Source organism: Corvus moneduloides, chromosome 2 (genome assembly GCF_009650955.1).
Source record: "Corvus moneduloides isolate bCorMon1 chromosome 2, bCorMon1.pri, whole genome shotgun sequence".
Lineage (NCBI taxonomy): Eukaryota > Metazoa > Chordata > Aves > Passeriformes > Corvidae > Corvus > Corvus moneduloides.
The window spans coordinates 86,004,895-86,025,398 of record NC_045477.1 but is presented as its reverse complement, the minus strand read 5'-3'; the positions used below and the strand labels follow the sequence as shown (position 1 = coordinate 86,025,398).

At 44.8% G+C, this 20,504-nt stretch overlaps 1 protein-coding gene and 1 long non-coding RNA gene across 2 annotated transcripts in view; one reads left to right on the top strand and one right to left on the bottom strand.

Annotated features, from left to right (window-relative positions):
• Positions 1 to 497: 497 nt before the first annotated feature.
• LOC116439977 lies at positions 498 to 1,359 on the bottom strand. The gene is made up of 3 exons (XR_004238356.1): positions 1,203 to 1,359; positions 894 to 1,044; positions 498 to 763 (listed from the first exon to the last, which is right to left on the bottom strand). It is a non-coding gene; the product is annotated as an uncharacterized LOC116439977 (long non-coding RNA).
• A 2,697-nt stretch (positions 1,360 to 4,056) lies between these two features.
• The window catches only part of EFNB2 (ephrin B2), a 45,696-nt gene continuing 29,248 nt past the window's right edge, over positions 4,057 to 20,504 (top strand). The window contains exon 1 of the mRNA XM_032100146.1: positions 4,057 to 5,243. Coding sequence (XP_031956037.1) covers positions 5,116 to 5,243 — 128 coding nt within the window. The 5' untranslated portion in view covers positions 4,057 to 5,115. The remainder of the gene's footprint in view (positions 5,244 to 20,504) is intronic.

Here is a 20,504-nt window from a genome sequence, read left to right as displayed (position 1 = left end):
TGACACTTAGAATCAAGGGTTACGCTGCCTCAGCATCAGCTCTGCTCAAAAGGACATAGATCCCCTTTGATAATAAAAGGCCAGTTGTGTGGCAGAAGCTTGATCCCAGGTCATTTTTCTTACCCCTCATATCACAGACCGTAGAATAATGTAAATAGTTTTGTTTTCAAATACTGGGACTGAGAATTGGCATTAAGTCAAACAGAGTCAAAATGCATGGTTTGGATGTATGAGTCTTCTCTGACTTATTACAAGGCTGCTTGAATTCTATGGCTGTATTTGGGAAAAGCCAAGCTCATTTTCTAAGAAGCTATGGTTAACCAAAACTACGGTTATGAAACAGACCTGGAGAAGGCAAATTAACATCTAGATATGTACTTACTCTACCATAAGTGCAGAAAATGCACTGTTGTGGTGTGAATGAAGAGCTGTTTCAAGTATCTGGCACACTTGGCCTTTTGCACAAATTATAAACAATCCATTTAAGTCAATAAGCATCAATTGTGATCATTTCTCTTTATTGAATTTAGCAGTAATTGTATCCATTGAGTTATATCTTTTCGACTTTGAAAATTGGTACATTTTCATGTAATGATGAATGATGGTGAGCTTTTCCGCTTCAAAATTTTCATATTTTGGTTGATGTTTAAAAGAGAATCTGGGATTGTGGGCCCAATCCTGATCCCATTCAGGTTAGCTGCCCTTCGTTATAGATTTTGTAGTACCAGAGCCAGTAGTATCTGTGTAGTTATTCCCCACATTACTGTCGGAAAGAAGGTGAAAACACGATTTTTTTTTTTAACCCTGGGTGAGGTACAGGAAATAAAGGTTTAAGCGGTGCAAACAGCTAAGTCCCAGTTTCTCAGTGAAGGCAAGGGATAGGCAGGTCTCACCTGCTCTCTGGCCGCGCTTATCCACCCATCTGTCCATTTGTGCGTCCATCCTCGTCCGCCGAGCCGGACCGCCCGGGCGCTGGGGGACCGCGACCCCGCTCCCACAGCCGCGGCAGGATTTCCCCCAGAAGCCTGTTCCCTGTGTGTTCGTCTGTAAGGAAACCGCGTTCCTTGCGAAACCCGAAATGTCTGCCGGGCCCTCCTCCTGAAATAGCCCCCAGAGAAGCGGCGGCCGAAGCCGATTTCTAACTTCCGAACATTCGTCGGCATTTTTGCTTTGAAATCCCCGTCCCCAACCTTTACTCTTACGTTTCTCCCGTGTCCGAGGCCCTTCTCGGAAGCGAGACGGAAAGGCTGGAGGCCGATGCAGCGGGCGCAAGGGTCGAGACCGGGGAAGGAGCGCGGTCGCAGGGCGGCTGCCCAAGGGCTCCGCGCCGCCGCAGCCCCTCAGAGCGCCGCCCGCCCCCGCCCGGCCCCCGCCTCCTGGTCCGGCCCGGCCCGGCCCTGCTCGGAACCGTAACTCTGCAGCGCTGAAAGGGCTCTGCGACCCGACCCCAGCCGCAGGGACCGGTTCCTCGGCCAAAAAGGGTGACCTGAGCCGTGTAGCCACCGAGCCACCGCATTTCTTTGGATGTCTTAATCTTTGTTTCTTAGGTTATCTCGGAAACAAGTGCCCAATTTTGTCTTGTTTTTTACTGAAAAATGATTTTGTTAACGCGGATTTTTTTACTCTTACAGTGTGCATCGGTAGGATGCTGGACAGTAGAGTAAAACAGCTGTATTTGCGTAAAAATGATTAGGCACTGGACAATAGGCGCCGTGTGATATATTTAGCTACAGGAGGATATTTTCAGACAATACCAGGGCTCTTCATTTCCTCTGGTTTACTTAAAGCAAGGATACGAAGAGTTAGAGGTCACAGTTTACTCACAGCTTTTACAAAACACCGCTCGTAACCTTTTGCTTCTAAACAAACAGAAGCAGCAGCATCACAAAACTGAGATAGACCTATTTTTGCATGTCTCTGTTTCTGGAAGCATTGATCAGGCTCCGTGATTACGTTGCCTCACGACCGGCTATACACCACACATTTGCTTAAAAGTTTAATAATTAAGTACTTTCCTCCCCTCATTGGTGAAGTTCTCCTTTGATGCCCCTCGGTGCGCATAGATACCTAAGCTCCCACTTGAGTGCTAAGTTTCCGTCCCGGGAATCAGATCCTTTTCCACCAAATTGTGTCGCCGGATCTGCAATTCCTTCCTCACTGCAAATTAAATTTAATTAAGCAGTTTACTTAAAACGTATTCGATGTTTTGTCTGAAAAGCAAACTGATTTCCTTGTTTTCTTGAGTGGTAGATTTCATTAGAGAACAACCCTACACAATTAACACAAAATCTATGGGGCTTCGAGCGCGCGTCCAATTTTTTTCCCCTCTGTTGCGGGCGGGAGGAGCGGGCTCTGCCAGGCTGAAACACCCGTTCAGTTGAAAAGGGGTCGAAAGAGAACACTGGGTTCCAAAATTGATCAGGGAAATAAATTACACTGCCAGTTGTTTTCCTTATAAGAGCTTCTTGGCGTTCGTCTAAAAGCTGGACAAGCACCACCACGAAGCCGATTTTTAAGAGAATACCCATATTTCTTCAGGAATAAAATTATGCGAAATTGGCTCTTTATTAGGGTCTTTGGTAGCATGTTCTTTGCATGCCTCGACTAAAAGGTAGGGAAATGGCAGAAAGAGCGCCGTAATTTCCTGGGATTTCACTTTTAATCCTTTCTGCAGATACTATTTTGGCAAGAAGTCTCTACTGGAAGAAATTCGGTAACCCCCTTAATTTCACAGGAGCGACTATGCCATTACACCACACGTGTTTAGCTTCGGTACAGCTCTCGTTGTGGACCCCTCGTGTGTGCCGCCTCCCAGCCCGGTACCACCTCCCGGGGCAGCGGTACCGCCGCCCTGTTTCGCTTTTGCCGGCGACTTTTGCCGTGGAACCGTGTGGGCGCCGGACCGGGCAGGACGCGGGGGAGGGCGGAGGGGGACCGCCGAGCGGGAGCGCTCCCCCTGCGGAGGGCAGCCGCTGGCCGCTAGTGGGAGCTGTGTCCCCGTGGAAGTGCCGCGGGAGCCGCGGCGTGTCGGGCTCCGAGGGCGGCGTCGGGGGTACCCACGACCCCCGGCGCCCTCCGCACCTCCCGGGGGACCTGCGAAGCCGCGGGGAAAACACCTCCAGCGCTGCCCGCAGGTAGCTGCCTCTGGCCAGAAATTAATGATAGGATGAAATAAAAGGGCCAGGTGCCGTGTTGGTGGGATACGCGGCGTCTGAAAACGAACTGTGTCCGAACCCTTCCCACGAATATCTAGAGGGGAAGAAAGAGGCTCTGAGCAATCGCCAGAGAAAGGGGAGGGAATCCTCAGCCGGCCCCGGAGCCCCGCATTGCCCGCCGTTCTGCATCCCTCTGAGGGGCTCGGCATGTCCGGCTCTTCTTTATTCAGTGACGGCCCGTGGCTAATAGTCGCGCAACCAGATAAACTTCGAAAACTCACAGAAGCCGTGGGAAGGGCCAGTAGGAACCGAGCGCGGAAGCACCCTCAGGCCTCCTTCCCGGCAGGGAACCCGCAGAAAGTTGTGCACGGAGCTCCGCGCCAGTGGGAACACGGCCCAGCCCTTTCCCGCGCAACGGCGCGGAGGTGGCCGCTGCCGCGCAGCGCCGGCAGTGCGCTCCCCCGGGGTGCTGCGCTCGCAGCAGCGGGCAGGGTGGTGGGGGGGCCCCGTGCCTCCGGCCCTGCCGCTGCTTCCCGCTCTTTGAACGGCAGTGTACTTGGGAAACAGTTTTAGCAAAGGCTGTTTTTTAATGCTTATTTAATTTCTCCCCCCCCCCCCGCCCCGATTTCGCTCCATCTGGGCCCGCCGCGCCTCCCGCACAGCCCTGGTGTGAGTCACAGCGAGCGGACTGTCCGCGCACGGCGGGCAGCGGCCGCCCGCAGCGCGGCGGGGCCGGGGGGTGTTACCTGCCGGCCCGCTCGGCCGGGCTCGGCGCGGCCCCGCCCGCCGCTCGGCGGTAAGTGACAGGCGCGGCGCCCAACCAGCGCGGCGGCCCGGCGGCGGCCCTATGAGCGGCGGCGGCGGGGCAGCGGGGCTGCGCTTATATGGCTACGGCAGCGCGCTGCTGCCGGCCGCGCTCCTGCGCTGGGAGCTCGCAGCGGCGGCACCGGGGGTTGGAAGCGCCGCGGTGGGAACGACTGTGGCTGGCGCCGCTCCTCTTCCCTCGCTCCATTCCTTCTCCTCCGCCCTGGGTTGCGCGGTGGCGCAAGTCCCGCGCCCGGCGTTCCTCCTCCTCAGTCGGCCGCCGCGGCGCGCACTGCAGATCGCGCAACGGGAGAGGGACGATTTGACGCTGCGACCCCCCCGCCCCGCCGTTTTTTTGGTTGGTTTTGGTTTTTTTTTTTTTTTTTTTGTAATCATTTTTGTCCGCCCCTGTTTATTTCCTTGCTCCGCTCCGTGGTCTTTGCCGGCGACAAGGACAGCAGTGCCCCTCGGGGAAGCCGGAGCCCTGTGGATGCGCCTCCTCGGGACTGGGGGAGCTGACTCGGAGTGGATTTATTGACTCGCGGTTGCTTCCGAGCTGCCTGAAACAGCCCGGGCTGGTGCCCGTGCGGATTGCAAACTGCGGGGACCAGTGAGAGACATACAGAAGGAATCTCCCGCCGAAGCTGTGTCCTTTTTCCCCTAACCCTTTTATTTCTCCCACCATCCTTTATTTTACCTTTTTTTAAATATATTTTTTTGTTTTACTCCTTTTCACACGAGCCTTAGACACTGTGAACGCGTATGGCGCTCTGGATCCAAATGGGAGTTGGCAGTTTGAGTGGCATCTTCCAAGGCAGCCGGGAGACCCCCACTAAGAGGAAGGACTGAGGCGTTTGCATTTTTTTGCTATTGCTGTTACTTCGGAGGTAGCTTGGATCTGACCTCTCAGGAGATATCCCTACGTGCGAGTGGCATACATGACTCAGTAGATCTGCTTGCAGCTCTCGCCAAGTGCATCGTCGACTCTTACCGTGTGATTTTTTTCAATTTCTTTTTTATTACTCTTTTTTCCGTATCAGTCGTCCCGGCTGTTGGGATACCGGGCACCCACCCTGCTGTTGCTGCTCAGGTGCGTGGGAAGGCGCACGGCGGAGTTGGCGAGGCTCCGGGGAGGGACTCGGTGCCGCCTGCGACCATGGCAGCGCGGAGGCGAGATGCCTCCGCCTGGAAGTACTGCTGGGGAGCCGTGATGGTTTTATGCAGAACTGCACTGGCGCGGTCCATCGTTTTAGACCCCATATATTGGAATTCCTCTAACCCCAAGTAAGTTTCCATCCCGCTCCCGCCCGCCGACTCCCCGGGGGCCGGCGCTGTCCTCCGAGGGCGGGGGAGGGACGGGACGGTGCCGCAGGTCGGCCCCGGCCGCCGGGAGACACGGGGACGGGGCGGGGTGTACTGGCGGTGAGCAGCGGCGGCGGCGGGGGACTCCGGCCGTGGCTGGCAGCGGGATCCGGCCCTTCCTGGGGCGGGTGTTCCGTGTGACGGCGGAGCTGCCCCGTCGCCCCTTGCCCCCCGGCGGGAGGGTCTCGGGAGGGAGGGGAGGCTGGGCCGGGTCGGCGGACCGGGAGCGGGCTGGGGTGTAGTGCGGCGGTAGCAGGATTAAACCTGCGGGCAAGGTCCGGACTCGCCCGGGCTGGAGCAGCGGAGGAGCCGGGCTGCGCTGAGCTGCCAGGAAAGGGTGATACTCTCCAACTTCTCCGTCTGCAGATGCAAACTCATCCCATTGACTCCAGCGAAGTTACATCTGCTTATAACAGGGCTAAATTTGGTTGAGGAGTTGATGGTATCAAGGCACATGTCAGTGAGTAATGAACTAAGCATTACCCATCACACAACAATTTAGTGTCATTCTTCATTAACAAACCCAGGCAAAAATGTACAAGCGTTCCCAGGACCTCACTTTTAAAGCTCACTCTTAAAATAGATGTGTTATCTAAAAAAAAAAAAAAACCACCAAACCCAAAAAACAAAAAACCATCCTCTTTACTGAAACATACAAAATTATTGCTATTAGAAAGAGGAACTTTTTGAAAAGTGAGCTGTCCTTCTAAAGAAAAGTCTGAGGCAGTGGTGTAAAGCTACTTATACTTCTCTTTTGTCTCCTTGGATTTTTGACATACAAAATGGAAGTTGGCTTTGTTCACTTGTGAGATCCTCTGAACCTTTGTGATTAGAATCACTAGTCTGAAGAACAAAAATCACGATAGGAAGAAGTAATCTCTAGTGAGTTAAGGGAATTTTAAAGCAGAAATGGATTGAAATTTTTTTTTGTATGCATGCTTTATCTTCAGTTATATGTGTATATATATAAAATCAAACCATATGCAATGTGTTAATTGAATTTAGAATTTCCCATTAAGTCCAGTAAGTACATGTTTTCTTTTCCCGGGGGAGTTTGTAGAGGAAATGTTAGGTGGTGATGAGACAAGTATGAATGGAGTATTTCCTGGATCAGGGATTAATCCTGCGCAGGTGGCAGGATCTCTGGGAGTTTGAGGAAGATTTTAAAGTTTGAGTTAGGAGTACCACCTCGAGTTTACCAAGTAGCCTTGCCTTACATTCATCATTATCTACTGTTGTTTTCACTGACGGAAAAAAAAAAATCACCACAGATTTCTGCCTGTATTATTTTTTAATACTTGCTCTGCTTCTCTTTACTGAGAAGTTTCTTGATCTTTGTTAAAGAAAAAGAATCTAAAAAAAAAAAAAGAAACCGGCTGGAGCGCTGTGGGTGGCTCAATTTCGAGTCTTTATTTGTAATATTGATTCACAAATGCTTATTTTGTATATGCACCAGGTGGGAAGCCTGTTAAAATTAACTTTATCTCTAGTCACTGGCTCATCACTTCCATGATGCTGCATGGTTAGAGCCTTTCTTTGGCTTAAGAAAGGCACGGCATCACATCAGAGGATAAAGCGGCCTGGCCGGTTATAAAGCGGGCTTTATAAGGCTGTTTAGGCTCTCGAAAGGCAAAGGCTGAGAGCTGGGGTTGCATTGCAGGAGTGGGCCTGCTGTGCTGGTGGAAAACAGCCTTGGCTCGGCCTAGGAGGGAGGGGAATGCTTTTGCATCCCAGCCCTCGCTGAGTGTATGCCTACAGAGGTCACTCTTCCAAAGCAGAAGAGCCGGCTGCTCGGGGCTCTCCTCTGCCAGCCCCAACCTGCTTTCGCTTTTTTTTTTAGCTTACCTTGATCGCTTTTATTAGCCATCAGTGAAACGAAAGGATCCGAGCAGCTGAATTCAGCCCATCTCACAGAGCCTGGGGATATGCTTCTTTTGTCAAACACGATTTGTGTTTCCATTTAGTTAACTCTAAACTGTTTGATTACAAAAAAGGTTTGAATGTTGTTAATGGTAGATCTAATGATAATATCTAATTACTTTTTCAACTTAAATGCGCGCTTAAAAATAGGTTGTGTTGCTGATGTAATTGAATTTTCTTGAGTGATTCATTGAGGCTTAATCACCACAGTGAAGAAGTACACTATTAAAATTAGTCTTTTCAATTGCTGGGGCTAGTGATTTATAGGCCTCTTGGAGGCCTGGAGTTTGAGGAGGCTTGCAAATGCATTCCTCATACTGCTGCTGGTGAGGCTGCTCCACTTCTCAGAGCAGGATTTCTTACTAATTCTTCTCACACTTGTTTGCCTGAAGGATCCTGAATAATTTCTCCTTAGATAAGGTTGTCCTCACTCTGAATTCAAGCTGAATGTTAGCTTGGGAAGTAAAGCTGTTGAATAGATCTTGGCATGGTATAATAATAAAGCTCCTTTTTAGGTTTGAAATAATAACTGTCTTTCGTGCTGGTTAATTTATTCAGGGAATCTGTGCATTTAACTCTGTTGAGAGTCTCAACACATAAATCTGCTGAACTGGTAGGCAATTAAATGGTGGGAGAAGTTGTTAGGTTAATATAAAGTACGAAATAATAAATTTTAGGTTAAGGTGAACATATAAACTGAATTGGTTTTGCACTGAAGTCTAGAGGTTATAATTTTTAGCAGGTGGCTGGGATGGAGAGCACGCGGTAGCTACTTGAACACACAGCTCTCTCCCCTGTTTCCCTCCTACCTCTTTAGAGATCTGCTTTATTGCCTTGACCAAATCACGAGATTGAAGTGACCTCCATAAAATAATTATGCCTGTGACTTTATTGCTTGGAAGGCTAAACATCATTGTTGCAGATGGTCTAGGTAGACCTTACAGACTTATCATCTGAAGAACTTTAGGTCACCTGATCTTGAAAACACAGAGGAAAAATTACACTAGGTCTAACTCCTGTTGACACTTTTTAACGGGAGACTTTCTGCCTGTGTTGTTTCTGCCAAGACAAACAATGTATGCAGATAGCATGGATTACCTCAGTTTCACCTCACAAGGGCTCAGCACTGCCTTTGACATGCAGGACCACACGTAATGTTATGGGGTGCCTTTTGGTGAAGCGGTAGGGAAATCTCATTCAAAAAAAGCATCGCTTATGTCTAAGTGTCACTATTTCCCTGTGTGCTATAGGCTGGGAAGCAAGGCGGTTCTCCTTAGTGACATGTGGAAGGTTATCCACATAAGTGGTGCCTTTGACACTGATTAAGTTAGATTATATAGCTGTTTTTCTCTCCCTCTGATAACCAGTTATATATGGGATATTTCACAGCCCGCCTCTGAATGAATGCTAACATGTCAGAAACTGATAAAATAAACTACAATTGATGACCCTGTTAAATGTTCTATTCAGTAGCATACAGACTAGTCTGCTTCTCATTGTGTCTGAAATTCTTATTTTTGTAGGTAAACAAATGCACATTCACTACCGATTGAATAGCCCCTTGAACTATGCTCTGCAGTTTGCATTTGGGTTAATCTTGTCTGTTTTAATACAGAGAGAAAAAAAGGAGAAAGCACCAGGGGTGGAATTGTTAGTGCTTTCACATCCACATTCCTCACATTTTGTCAGGATGATAAACTGTAGGTAATGGACAGCCCTTGTTTCACAGGACGGGCAAGCCAGCCAGAGCACAAAGAGCTTGCTAAAGCGATATCTCACAACATGTTTGGGAGCCTCTCAGCTAGACAAGAATTTATTTGGGAGTCCTGTGCTGTGGGACTACACTTTCTAGCCTAAGCAATTACAGCTTCAAGCTGAAGAAACAGGAGTGGAAGGTTAAAATGGTTTAAACACATGCTCCTAAATTGTACCCAAAACATAGCTGTTGACGCTTGGCGTGCTAATACATGGAGCAAGTGGTGGCTTCCAGTCAGTCCATTTGATAGCTCTAGCATTTGTAGCCAGGTCTCTGAAGCACAAGTGAATTAGGAAAATGAATTCAGAATAAACTGAAGGCCAATTTCTTGTTATTTTCCCCATCCTTTTTATATGTAGAGTATAATTGCTATATTATTTATAGCAATTATCTTAAAGCATGTTATCTGTAAGCTGTGTTACGTTATTTCACTTTGTTTAATGAAGTAATTGCCTTTAGAAAGGCAGTGACTAAAAGTCATGCTAAAATCACTTAAGTTCTCCCTCTTCCCACTCACAGAATGCCTCCCTCTCCTTTCTTTTCTTTTTTTTTTCCTTTTTTTCTCTTCCCTCTTTTATTATAAGGAGATCACATTGCTTGAGGTGTGACACTCTGGATCCTCTCAAATTCGGTCAAGGTTCCTGGCATGGGAAATCAGGAGCGGAGGAGCTGAGGTGACTGCTCTGACACGCTGGCAAGGACAGGCCTTTCAGCCCTGTGCAGCAGCCACAGGCAGGCCTCCTTTGGGGACCTTTTTTTCCTTTATGATCTAGTCTTCATGCACCGTGCAAACCTGCAGTACTTGAAATTGCTTGTTGCAAATGAGAAGAAAGTGTTCTTCTGAGAAAAAAAATAGTGATTAAAATGTTATTCATGTGTGCCTAATGTCTGCCTTGGCTGCTGACATAAAGAAACCTGTTTTTCTGGTCATTTATCATACATCTACATGGATTTGCTTATGAGCTCATTCTTTGTGAGGCGTTGTGAAAACTTACATAGGAATGTTAAACTGCTTGAAATATTTTGATTAAAATACTCAGTGCCACAGAATGTAGACTTTTAACTAAGACACTGTTGTCTTGAGGGAGGGGAGGTTTTTTTGGGGGGGTTAGGGAAGGGAGCAGCAAGGGAGAAGAGTTTGTGGAGGAATTGCATGGAAAAGCAGAGGAAGGGAGGATGGCAAATGGACAGTGTTAGAAGAGCTTGGAAAAAACTCCTGTGGCTTCATTGTCTCCTTAAAGCCAGAGAACACAAAGACAAATGCAGTTCAGCCTTTCTCCCATGATGGAAAATGTAAACCGTTGACACAGCTCCCATGTTTAACTTGTTTAATTCTCATTTTAAATTCAGTACTATACCAGCCGTGTGAACTCTGAAGATTTCTTTAGTAATCCATTTTGTAGTTCCGAATCAAAAACAAAGTGAAAAGGTCTGACACAATTTGCTTTTATTTTTAGGCAAATCAACCCTGGTCATAGTTAATAAGGGGATTACAACCCAGACTAGGTCTTTACAGATGTAATGTAAATCAAGGGCAGAGTATAAAGAAACTGATCCCTTTTGATTGAAGTATGGTAAAAAGGCATAGAGAAACTAGCAGCAGTAATCTGATTGTATGGCAATAAAACCACCATTTTCTGTCTTTCAGATAAAAATAATGTGGTAAATCCATGCAGTTCATAAGATGTAAAGGCAGATAAAGGGTGATGCCATGGCAACATATAGATTAGCTTGATGTTAGAAATGACACGTCTCTGAAAGGGGTGTTATAAACTAAGGGCCTTGCTCCGGGCTGTAAGGTATTATGTGAGAACTGCACAAAACTTGGGGGCCGGGATTAGGAACTATGAAAGGCCTACTTGTGGCTTGGGGTGGTTGGAGCAGTGAAGAAAAGCTGCTCAGTTCTTGCTCATTGGTGGTGTATAATATGGTAAAGATAGATTTCATTTACTGCTTTTTGCCAAGATGGGGGCCGATTAAAACTCGAGATGGCTGCAATTGTGAGGTGTGGAAGATTTTCCTTTTTAACTCCTGCCCTAGCAGCAGCCTTTCTGAAGAATTGGCTGCGCTTGGGGTTTGTTGCCTTAATCTATTTGGGCTTCGGGCAGGAGCATGCTGGCAAGGCACAGAGAACAGAGGGGATAGGTAGGACTGGGGTTATCTGGAAGGAAAACAGAGACCTTTTGATTTCAGCTGTGTTTTAGTTTGTGGTCTCCATCTCACACTCCATGGGAGCAGCAAAGATAAACATGCTGCATTGTCTGTGCCTCAGCCAGGTGATACTTCAGCATCTCTTGTGTTTCCTATCCTGCAAAAATATAAAAGAAGAAAAAAACCAAAAACCCCCAAAAAACAACAACAACAAAAAAACCCAACAAAACCCGAACAACCACAAACAAACCAGCATCCATTCTTATTTACCAGTCAAGCTGCAGATAACCGAATGGCTCTGGCTCAGTCTCTAGGTGGTGTTTATTTCCAAAAGGCTGGCTGAAATCTAGAAATGAATGAGATAAGCATCTGTCTCCCCCCCATTCCCCTCCTCCTCCCCGGCCAGTTTACAATCACTGGGATGAGTTTGCTGTTAGCCCCTTGAGTTCAGCCGGCAGACAATATAGCTATTGTTTCATCACTTATTTTAAGTGATCCGCAGCTGTAAAGGTAGTAAATACCTCTTCTAGTGCAGCTACTTGGATGTGGTTTTCCTTGCTTTTTCTCTTAAGGAGCCTTTAAATAGTTAATACTTGCTTTTCTACCCAACTGACAACCCTGAACGCCCACAACTTAAAGTCAGTATTACATTGCAAATCAGGGGTACGATTCAAATGAGAAATATCTACTTTATTGCCTGTTCATTTGTCTGCGAAAAGGGGAGAAGAAAGCACTCTGCATTTGTTAAGCGCAGTCTAGACACAAGGGGGAAAAACACCGAAGCCTGCAATAACAGTTGTGTCTTTCTTCAGTGGGAATGAGCCTGGGATGAGCTCGGCAAAATGGAATTCATGCTGTTTGTTTGGCAGTGGTTGGACACTTTTAAAGTGGATTGGGTGTTTCGTTTGTTTGTTTGTTTGATTATTCCAGGGTTTTTTTTTATATAAAGATGTTAATTACATGCTTGAATTTATCATTCTTACCCTATCCCATAGTATGCTGGAAATCTTCAGAATTCTGACTGAAAAGGGAACTCCAGACCCCAAACTGTCAAGCTGCTGATGCTGATGTGATTTAACAAATGAAAAATAAATGCATATAGGGAGCCGGACAGATTGGCAGAATATACAGGGCCTGAAGTGCTCAGATGGGTTTCCGGTCTTGAAATTTAACCTTCACAAATCTCTAGCAAAAGGTCCAATTCATTTGCTGAAATTCTCCAAAGCGCAGGGGCAACCTCATCTAATTTACAGGCCGGTCACATCCAAGCACCTTGCATTCTGCATTTGACAATGATTGCTAATGGGCCATTCAACTAAAGTATTTGCTTGTTAACAGGGAACAGAGCATGATAAATGTCCAGCAAGCTTGCGGCCTCCTTCAGCTTTTCAAATGCAGACTGGTGCATATTTATGGCAGGCAAATGACAAAGGGGGAAGCTGAATTACTCTGGCCTTATGCTTTCTGTTCGAACAAGGGTTAAAGTAATTAAAGAAATAATGCAAAAACCGATGTCCTTTGTTTGCCCACCATTATCCAACGTTTAGCTTTCGAACCTGCCTGTCATGTCACATTTCAGAAAATGTCACAGATAAGGCCGGACAGGTTTGGCAGGGCACAGGTAGAAATGGGGGATCATCTATGGAGAACATCCTGGACAGTGCACCCCAGCTCTTCCTGCGTCCAGAGTCTTTCCCCGCCAGGTTCCCCCCTCCTTAAGGAGTTTTCACTGATACAGACTCGAAGGTGTATTTTAAAACAGAGATTTTGCAGTTTGCACTCCTGTTCCCTAAATGGGAAAAACACTCCCGAACACTGAAGAGTGGACAGGCTTTGAGAAAACGTGTACACTGAGCTCAGTATGTTTCTGGAAGCCAAGTATGAAAATAAAATGGCAGAACAAAAAACAATTTTGCATTGCTCCTTCACCCCCAGATAGATCTTGAGACCCAAAACGATAAAATGTGCACACAGAAATTTCCTCAACTTGCAGTGTCTTCAGTGTAATTTTGAATTATCTGGGTTGTTTTTTTTTTTTGTTGTTGTTACCATTTTTGTCCTTGTAAATTCAGGTTTAATCTTAGCCTATCTAGCTTCTGTTCAACTTCATGAAAATACCTCCAGTGGTTTCAGTGAGTACTGCAAGTCTTGCAAGCCTTCAGGGGCTTTACATTATAATTATTTTTCATTATAGGCAAAATTGAAATTTTCTTGTAATGAAAAAAATCTATTGTTTTACTCTAGGAAAGAGAACATACAGATATTTTTTTTTTTTCTGTTAGCTGTGATGCACAGAACTTTCCTTTGATGTGATTATATACATTGTCAAAGACAGCAAATAAGGGCAGGACCTCTATCTTTTTTGGCAATCCTGGCCAGCCAACACCCAGTGTTTATTGCGGTATCAGCATGATAATTATAATGCAGCTGATTTAAACTTTGATGTAATAGTCTATGCTTTCTTCTGGTTTTAAACATAAGTTCCAAGCCAAAAAAGATAAAGGCTGGTAGAGGACTGTGTTGCTAGGTGAATCATTCCTCATGTATGACACATACATAACTATAAGATGGGTTTCCTACATATAGTGTTCTTTTAAAATGTCTCATGGGTGATGGCTAAAATAGGATTTACAAAACTTTATTTGGTACAATCAGAGCTTTGTACTCTTTAAAGAAAAGTCAAGTTTTACACATGTCAACGGAAAACAAGAAATTATTTGGCTTGTTTTACACAGCAGGATAGGCTCGATGGTGAAATGATAATGTTAGGCTGAAAAATTTGTGATGCTGCCAATTGCTTCTCACTGTTTTCTTACTTTTTGTTTGAATAGGGCATTTATTTAGATACCCAAACCAGAGAACAGCGGTGGGAAAGGTGAACACTGCACTGTAAAGGGAAATGCGTTTTAAAGCTAATAAGAGTGATTTGAAATTTTATTATCATTATTATTATTGTTAGTTAAAGCCCAGTCTCACTTGAATGCTGTTTATTTTGGATTGGGAGTTCTGCCAGACTCCAGCCTGTCAGAGTTAAGAAGACTCAAATCAAGCCCAGGCCTATTTCTGCAGCAAACGGGAATCCTGGCTCCTTGCCTGCGGATTCATTCAGGAAGACCCATCTGGCTTTTGATGTTCTGCAAGTTTGAAGCAGTTTGTTTAAGGAACCTATGCAGCAAGCACTGGTGGAAGCACACATAACTGCGCTTCTTCTGACTCCTCGAGTGGTGCATCGTTTCGCAGTTTCATTTTTGCTTGGTGCTTGCCATCTGCTTACCTACTGCCTGAGCAGCAGTTGGTTTCTATACCTGACTGGATAAAAGTGTAAATTTGGAGTTGGGAACATCTTGACTCCTTTTGAGGATTTGCAGTCCCGTAGCATTCTCTGTCCACACTTGAGTTGCTTTCTTCATGTTTAATTAATTTCAGTTTAGTTCAGAAGCAGTATAGCTTAATCACTGCACAACACTTGACCTTCAGGTTTTTGGGGGGTTTCTTTTTCCAGGGTATGGCTGAGCTATATAGATTAGCTGAACAGGGAAAGTCACATTGGCAGACTGATTACTTCACTGCCTGAAAAATACTTAAAAGGTGATTTTTAGTGATAATCATTCTTTCTATCAGACAGTTTTCAGGCACCTCTTGAAGAAAACCAAAAGCCAAATCTTAAATTTATAGCTTATTGTAGTCTTCCGTTCTGTGGATCAATGTGTGACACCAGGGCAAGCAGGACTGCACTGTGCTCCTACAGCGTGACTTGGGAAACTATCCTTATTCAGAAAAGCTCATGTCGAGCATGTGCTGAATGCTGAATATTTCTGCTGAAGCAGGACAAATTAAGCATGAGCTGTCTTGAAGCAAGGCCAGTGTGAAGAGGTTTTTTGGGGTTGGACAAATACAGGTCTCTCCAAGGCTTCGTTGTGTTTTTTTAAATCAGAAAATAATGTCAGAAGCTACAGCCCTGTCTGCATTTGGAAAGAGATGTATAGCTTGCCGATAGTCAGTGTATCCCTTGTGCCAGCTGGGACCTCAAGCAGATCCATCAGCTGTGCCTCTGGAGTCTGGCTGCACAGGTAGCTCTGCTTCAACTGATTTTTTGGTGCTTTTTTTAGCTTAGTCTGGTGTAATTCCAGCAGCACATTTCTGCTGACAACTGATCACTGGATGTGACCCGGCTGTTCCCAAGAGCCCAGGTTTCACCCCGCAAGAGAGGGCCTGGTTTATGAGGGGTGCACTGGCTGAGCCTCCCTGCAGTAGAGGCTGAACCAAATGTCAGGGTCTCATGAGTGCAGGGCAATGGGTTAAAACTGAGTGGCAGGATCTCCTGTTGTCCCCAGCTTTCTGCTGAACTCCTCCAATGGACTCTTCCATCTGGGGCAGGGGTCCCAGTTGTGTCAAATACGCTTTTGGAAGATTACAGAAGTTTTTAAACTACTCCAGTGTCAGTTTAGCTTCATTTCAGAGGCTCAGACCTTGTAGTGGGCCAAAAGCTGTTTCTTCATAGGTCAGATATTACTACTGCCTTGAAGGCGGCTGTGGCCACCTGGTTTTATTCTGCTTCTGCACGTCAGTCAAACCTTGGAAAAGTTGGTACTTCGTGTAAGAACACAGGATCTCTGTGCTTGTGAGTGGCTGAATCTTGGGTTTCATGTAAGAAGCAAGTGCAGACTGATTGTAGATCTCCCATTTGGATTTTTGCTCAAGGTCATTTTCTCCTTGGCATAAAAATGATTTGCCAAAATAGGTTTGTTGTACAATTCTGTTACTGATTTGGCATAACTTTTCCTGAAAGTTGTGAGTTAACAATTTGTTCTACTTCCAGTGTTTACTTATGCAGGCAAATGGTATGCAATAATATATTTTCTAGCAACTGCAAAGCAGACGAAATTTTGTCTTAGAATTGGAGATATAATCACCGATTATTAATGTCTCATCAACTAACAAGACAGTCCCCTCCCTCTTTTATAGACTTTGCTTGGAGCATGTCTTTGAAACAAGACTGTACAGGTGTGAGCAAACTGTAGTTAAGAGAAGGAAGACTGCAAACTTTGGTTGGCATCCTTATATTGTGGCTGACATAAGACATTTGTTTTTCTAAAAGGAATGGTAGAGAAGAGCACAGAATAGCATAGCAGTAGAACAATCTGGTTTGCACTTTTCAAAAAGTAGTTCTTTGGCAAATGCCAGCTGCTCTCTGTTAGCTTTCTAAAAGCAAAGGCTTTAGTGAGTTGTGTAAGACACACACATGGTTTGGTTTGACTTTCTGTTCCATGCTAACTCCTGCTCTGCATCTTTTCAATAAAGTGCCATCTCTTGGGTTTGGCACACCCAGCCTCTGTGAGCACAAGTCAAGTAGAGCAGGGGTTTTGTGTTATGCTGAATTCATGGCACAGTTTTTTTTTTTTATTATTTTACTTCCTTTTTTATTTTTTTCCCCAAAATTCAAACCATATAAATACCTGATTATCTTTGCCATGAGAGCAAAGAACTACTTTAATATTCCCAGTAGCATATTTTGAACAACAACGATTCTTTAATTAAAACAACATTGGTCTCTTCCTGTATTTCATGGCTAGCAAATGAGAGAAAACACCAGTGTTAATATCAAAGGGAGTCAGTTTTCATTACAGTAATGGTTCAATTGTGCAATGCTGTAGGCACTGAAATTTAATATTATTGTGACTTGTATTGTAATTGTAGGATGACAGAGGAAAATGGATTAAGTTTAAATGTAAGTGTACACAGCAGCACATGGACTTTGTCAAATGGCAGCCGAGGATTGGTACAGGATGGGTCCCCCTCTGGCTCTGTCATAATGAATTAGTATTTTGTAAATAACTGGCCACTAGACTATAGATTTATTACCTTTTGCAGATCTATGTGGACACACACAGACATACGTCGATTCTGTACTGACTGTAATTGCAGTGCGGAGTTGCAGAACGGGTTTATGCCTGTAGGCTTGCAGGGTATTTGAATGTCTAGGCTTCTTGTCTTCACCTTTCATGAAAATATTCTTGTCTGCCAGTTTGTGAAGTTTTGTTCTGAAGGATACACCCATCCTTTTAGTTCAGGCATTGCTAACGTATGCATGGCCTCAGACTGGAAAGCCCTTTGTCATCCTGATGAATAAACCGAATTCAAGTTGCAGATGATCTTTGCTTTAGAAAATTATGCTAGAGACAACTAGTGTTAATGAGCAATATCCCCCTCTTTTCCAGTTGCCCATAAACATGCAGATTACAATGGAAGACAGTAATTTAAACCATCCATTACTGATCTCTTCCATGGAAGATAAAGGACAATGCAAGCTAGATGTTTCATTTGTTTGCAGTGTAGGGAAGTGGAAGATGTCCCTAAAGCAGTGACTGATAGTGTATTAGTGACTAAACCATGATGCCCTGTCGTTTTACCCCATATCTTCACATTGTTTCTCAGATGTATGTTCACATTGAAACCTGTTCTAATGTTAAAGTGCAAAAGGGGGCAGTAAAGTGCTATCCAAAAAAAATGTTTATTTTTATGGGTACTTTTTGTGGCAAAAGTTGCATTTCTCAATCGGCTTATAATCGCCGATATTGAAGTAAGGATCACAAGAATATCTTCTGTTTGAAAGGCTTACAAATGTTGCCAAAGCATATCATTAAGTGTTGTGGAAGTAAAATTTGTAACATTTTGGCTTACAAATGTTGCCAAAGTGTATCATTAAGTATTGTGGAAGTAATGTTTGTCCTGTGTATTTCCACGTACTTCTGTCCTTGAATGGAGCCCTGAAACATGCTACATATTTGGAAGGAATCAAAGGCAGGAAACTTTCCTCAGATATATTTAGGACACAGCTATATGAAGCACTTCTGAAAGAATTCCAACTTTGCTAATCATCTCTGATTCTCATGTTGTGCATTACTAGCACCACGTTTCTGGAAAAAGCAAAATGAAAAGAATGCTGAGGCTAGGGGTTTCTGCTTGAAGTACTGAAGTGTGTAGTGGTGGCATGGGTCAAGAGTTGGGCTCTCATCCAGACCCGCATGCATCATTTGTCAAGAGGTAACTAGAAAGAGCAGCTAATTACAATGCACCTACTGAGTGTTTTTTCTTTCAGAAATTCCTCAGAATAAGCCATTTATACAGACTGGCTGCTGCTTTCCACTGCAGCCACTTGCAGTTTTTAAACTCTACACAGAAAGCACATTTCTGCTGAAGTGAAATTAAATAAAAAGGAGAATGTGCCTGTGTGTTTCCATGCTTGTGCATGGAGCAAGTGAGCAATGATTCTTTCTATTTGCTGAAGCTGAGTAAGTCCAGCACTGTTGTAAGGTTCATATTTCTGTAAATGCTGATGAAATGTTAATATAATACACTTTAAAATAGAACATTGGTCATATTCATCCTTTTTTTTTTTTTTTTGCTCCTTACTTAGAAGACTGTCGTGAAGCACATTAGTGGTTCTTTTGTGGTAACAGGAATTGATTTAGTAAATGGATCAGAATTCTCTAGTGCTTTAAGTACTTTAAGCAGAGCAGTAATGGCTTTCTGCATATAATACAAAAAGTTAATTGCTATTAATAGTGCCTTATGTGGAGGTCATGTATGAAAACGGAATATAATATCTGTATTTTTTGGAAAAAATGCTTAGATTTAGTAAAAGATTGGATTGTATACTTTTCAACATTTCAAGCCTTACCCTTGCAGTAAATGTTCTGAGTCAGGTTTCACATTCTTGTGCAAAAAACCCATTGCACAGGAAAAGACCAATAGGTGTTTGCTCACCAAAGTTTTTTAAGGCAGGGAAAAACATGCCTGACTTTTACACGGGGAAAAACAGGCGTTCATTTTTGCACTCTGGATTTACTGGGGGTGAAGGGGTAATACACAAGTTGGTTTGAAAGTTTTAGTTACGTAAGTGGGCTTTTTGCTTTTTTCTGCGAGTGAGAGCCAAAGCAGCAAGGGAAAGGCCAACTTTCCAGCAAAACTAAACCACCTCTCGCAGGCGGAGATGACATCCGATGGATACACTGCCACACAGCAAAACCCTTCTGGCAGCTGCACACTAGGCAGCTGAAGGCAGGACGCTGCCTTGGCTCCGCATGGTGGGCTGGCGAGAGGAAGCTCTTGGTGCCCCTGCGTCCGTGGTCACTCCCAAGATGCCATGATCCCTACCTGAGATGACACGATTCCCTGGAGAGGGACTGCTAAGCAACCTACCTCTGCTGGAACCGAGGACTGGGGTAGCCTTGAAGGGGAGTCTGCGGCATTTCCTTTGGCTTGCTTACTCTTTATGAAGACTGAGGTCACATTTGTAACCTCGTACATCACAGCTTTTAAGGAACCAGATTTTCTCTTTGAGTGTCTCCAATACGATGTGTTTGGTGCTGGGTTGCAGGCGACCTTCTGTATACGTGAAGGGTGAAAGGGGTACAGTTTTGCCAAATACCACATTTTAGCTGTGGGGTTTGTGCTCTCTCAAGTGCAAGGCACCTTTAGACTTGTGATGATTCTAAGCTGAGTGGAATGAAAAAGTGTCTGTATTTCTGCAACAGCACTAGTCATAAGAGTTTTTTGTTGAAGGAAGCTCGTGACAGATCTTTCTAAGAGACCAGCTAGGGCATTTTCTGATGTGTTTGGAGACGAATGGTGTCTGTGGGTGTCTCTGTACAGTAGAAGCTCTGTGCCTTTAGAACTGTGATGTGATTGTGCAATTTGACTGTCAAATCCTGCAGGTCTATGCAAAAAAATATTTCCTTTGGGGGAAGCAGATGCACTCGTAGCCCATCCTTAGTTTACATGTATTAGAATGCGCTTGTTGTATTTTAGTTTTTTGCTAAAAGTAGTGCAATGAATGGATAAATGAAATGGCTAAAATTTCATACATGTTCCTAATTCCCTGTCCACTAAAAATTTTGAGAAAATGTAATAATGCTACAGAATCATTCTTGTGTAGGTTATTAAGATTAACATACTGCATCATTTTGCCCTACTGAAGTTGATGGAAGTCTTGCAACTGATGTCAGTAAGAATAGGTCCAGGAAGGGCATTGAGAACAGTGCCCATTTGCATGGCTGCTTGAGACACTTGAAATGGTGGCACCACTGATGTGTTGTGTCCAGCGCTGTGATTAAAACAACATAAAACCTTTACCATTCCCTTTTTCAGTGCACTGCAAGCATTTGCCCCAGGGTAGTCTGAAAGAAGATGGGCTCCTTTGGAGGTGAGGAAGGGTGAGGAGAATGAGGTACCCCAAACCCTAGGATGGAGATCAGCTGTAGTTTCAGGCAACTGCTTCAAAGCATTTATGAGTTTACTGCAGGTTTTATTGCAGGGGAACCTGAACATACATTTTTCCCTTACAGTAGAAGAGA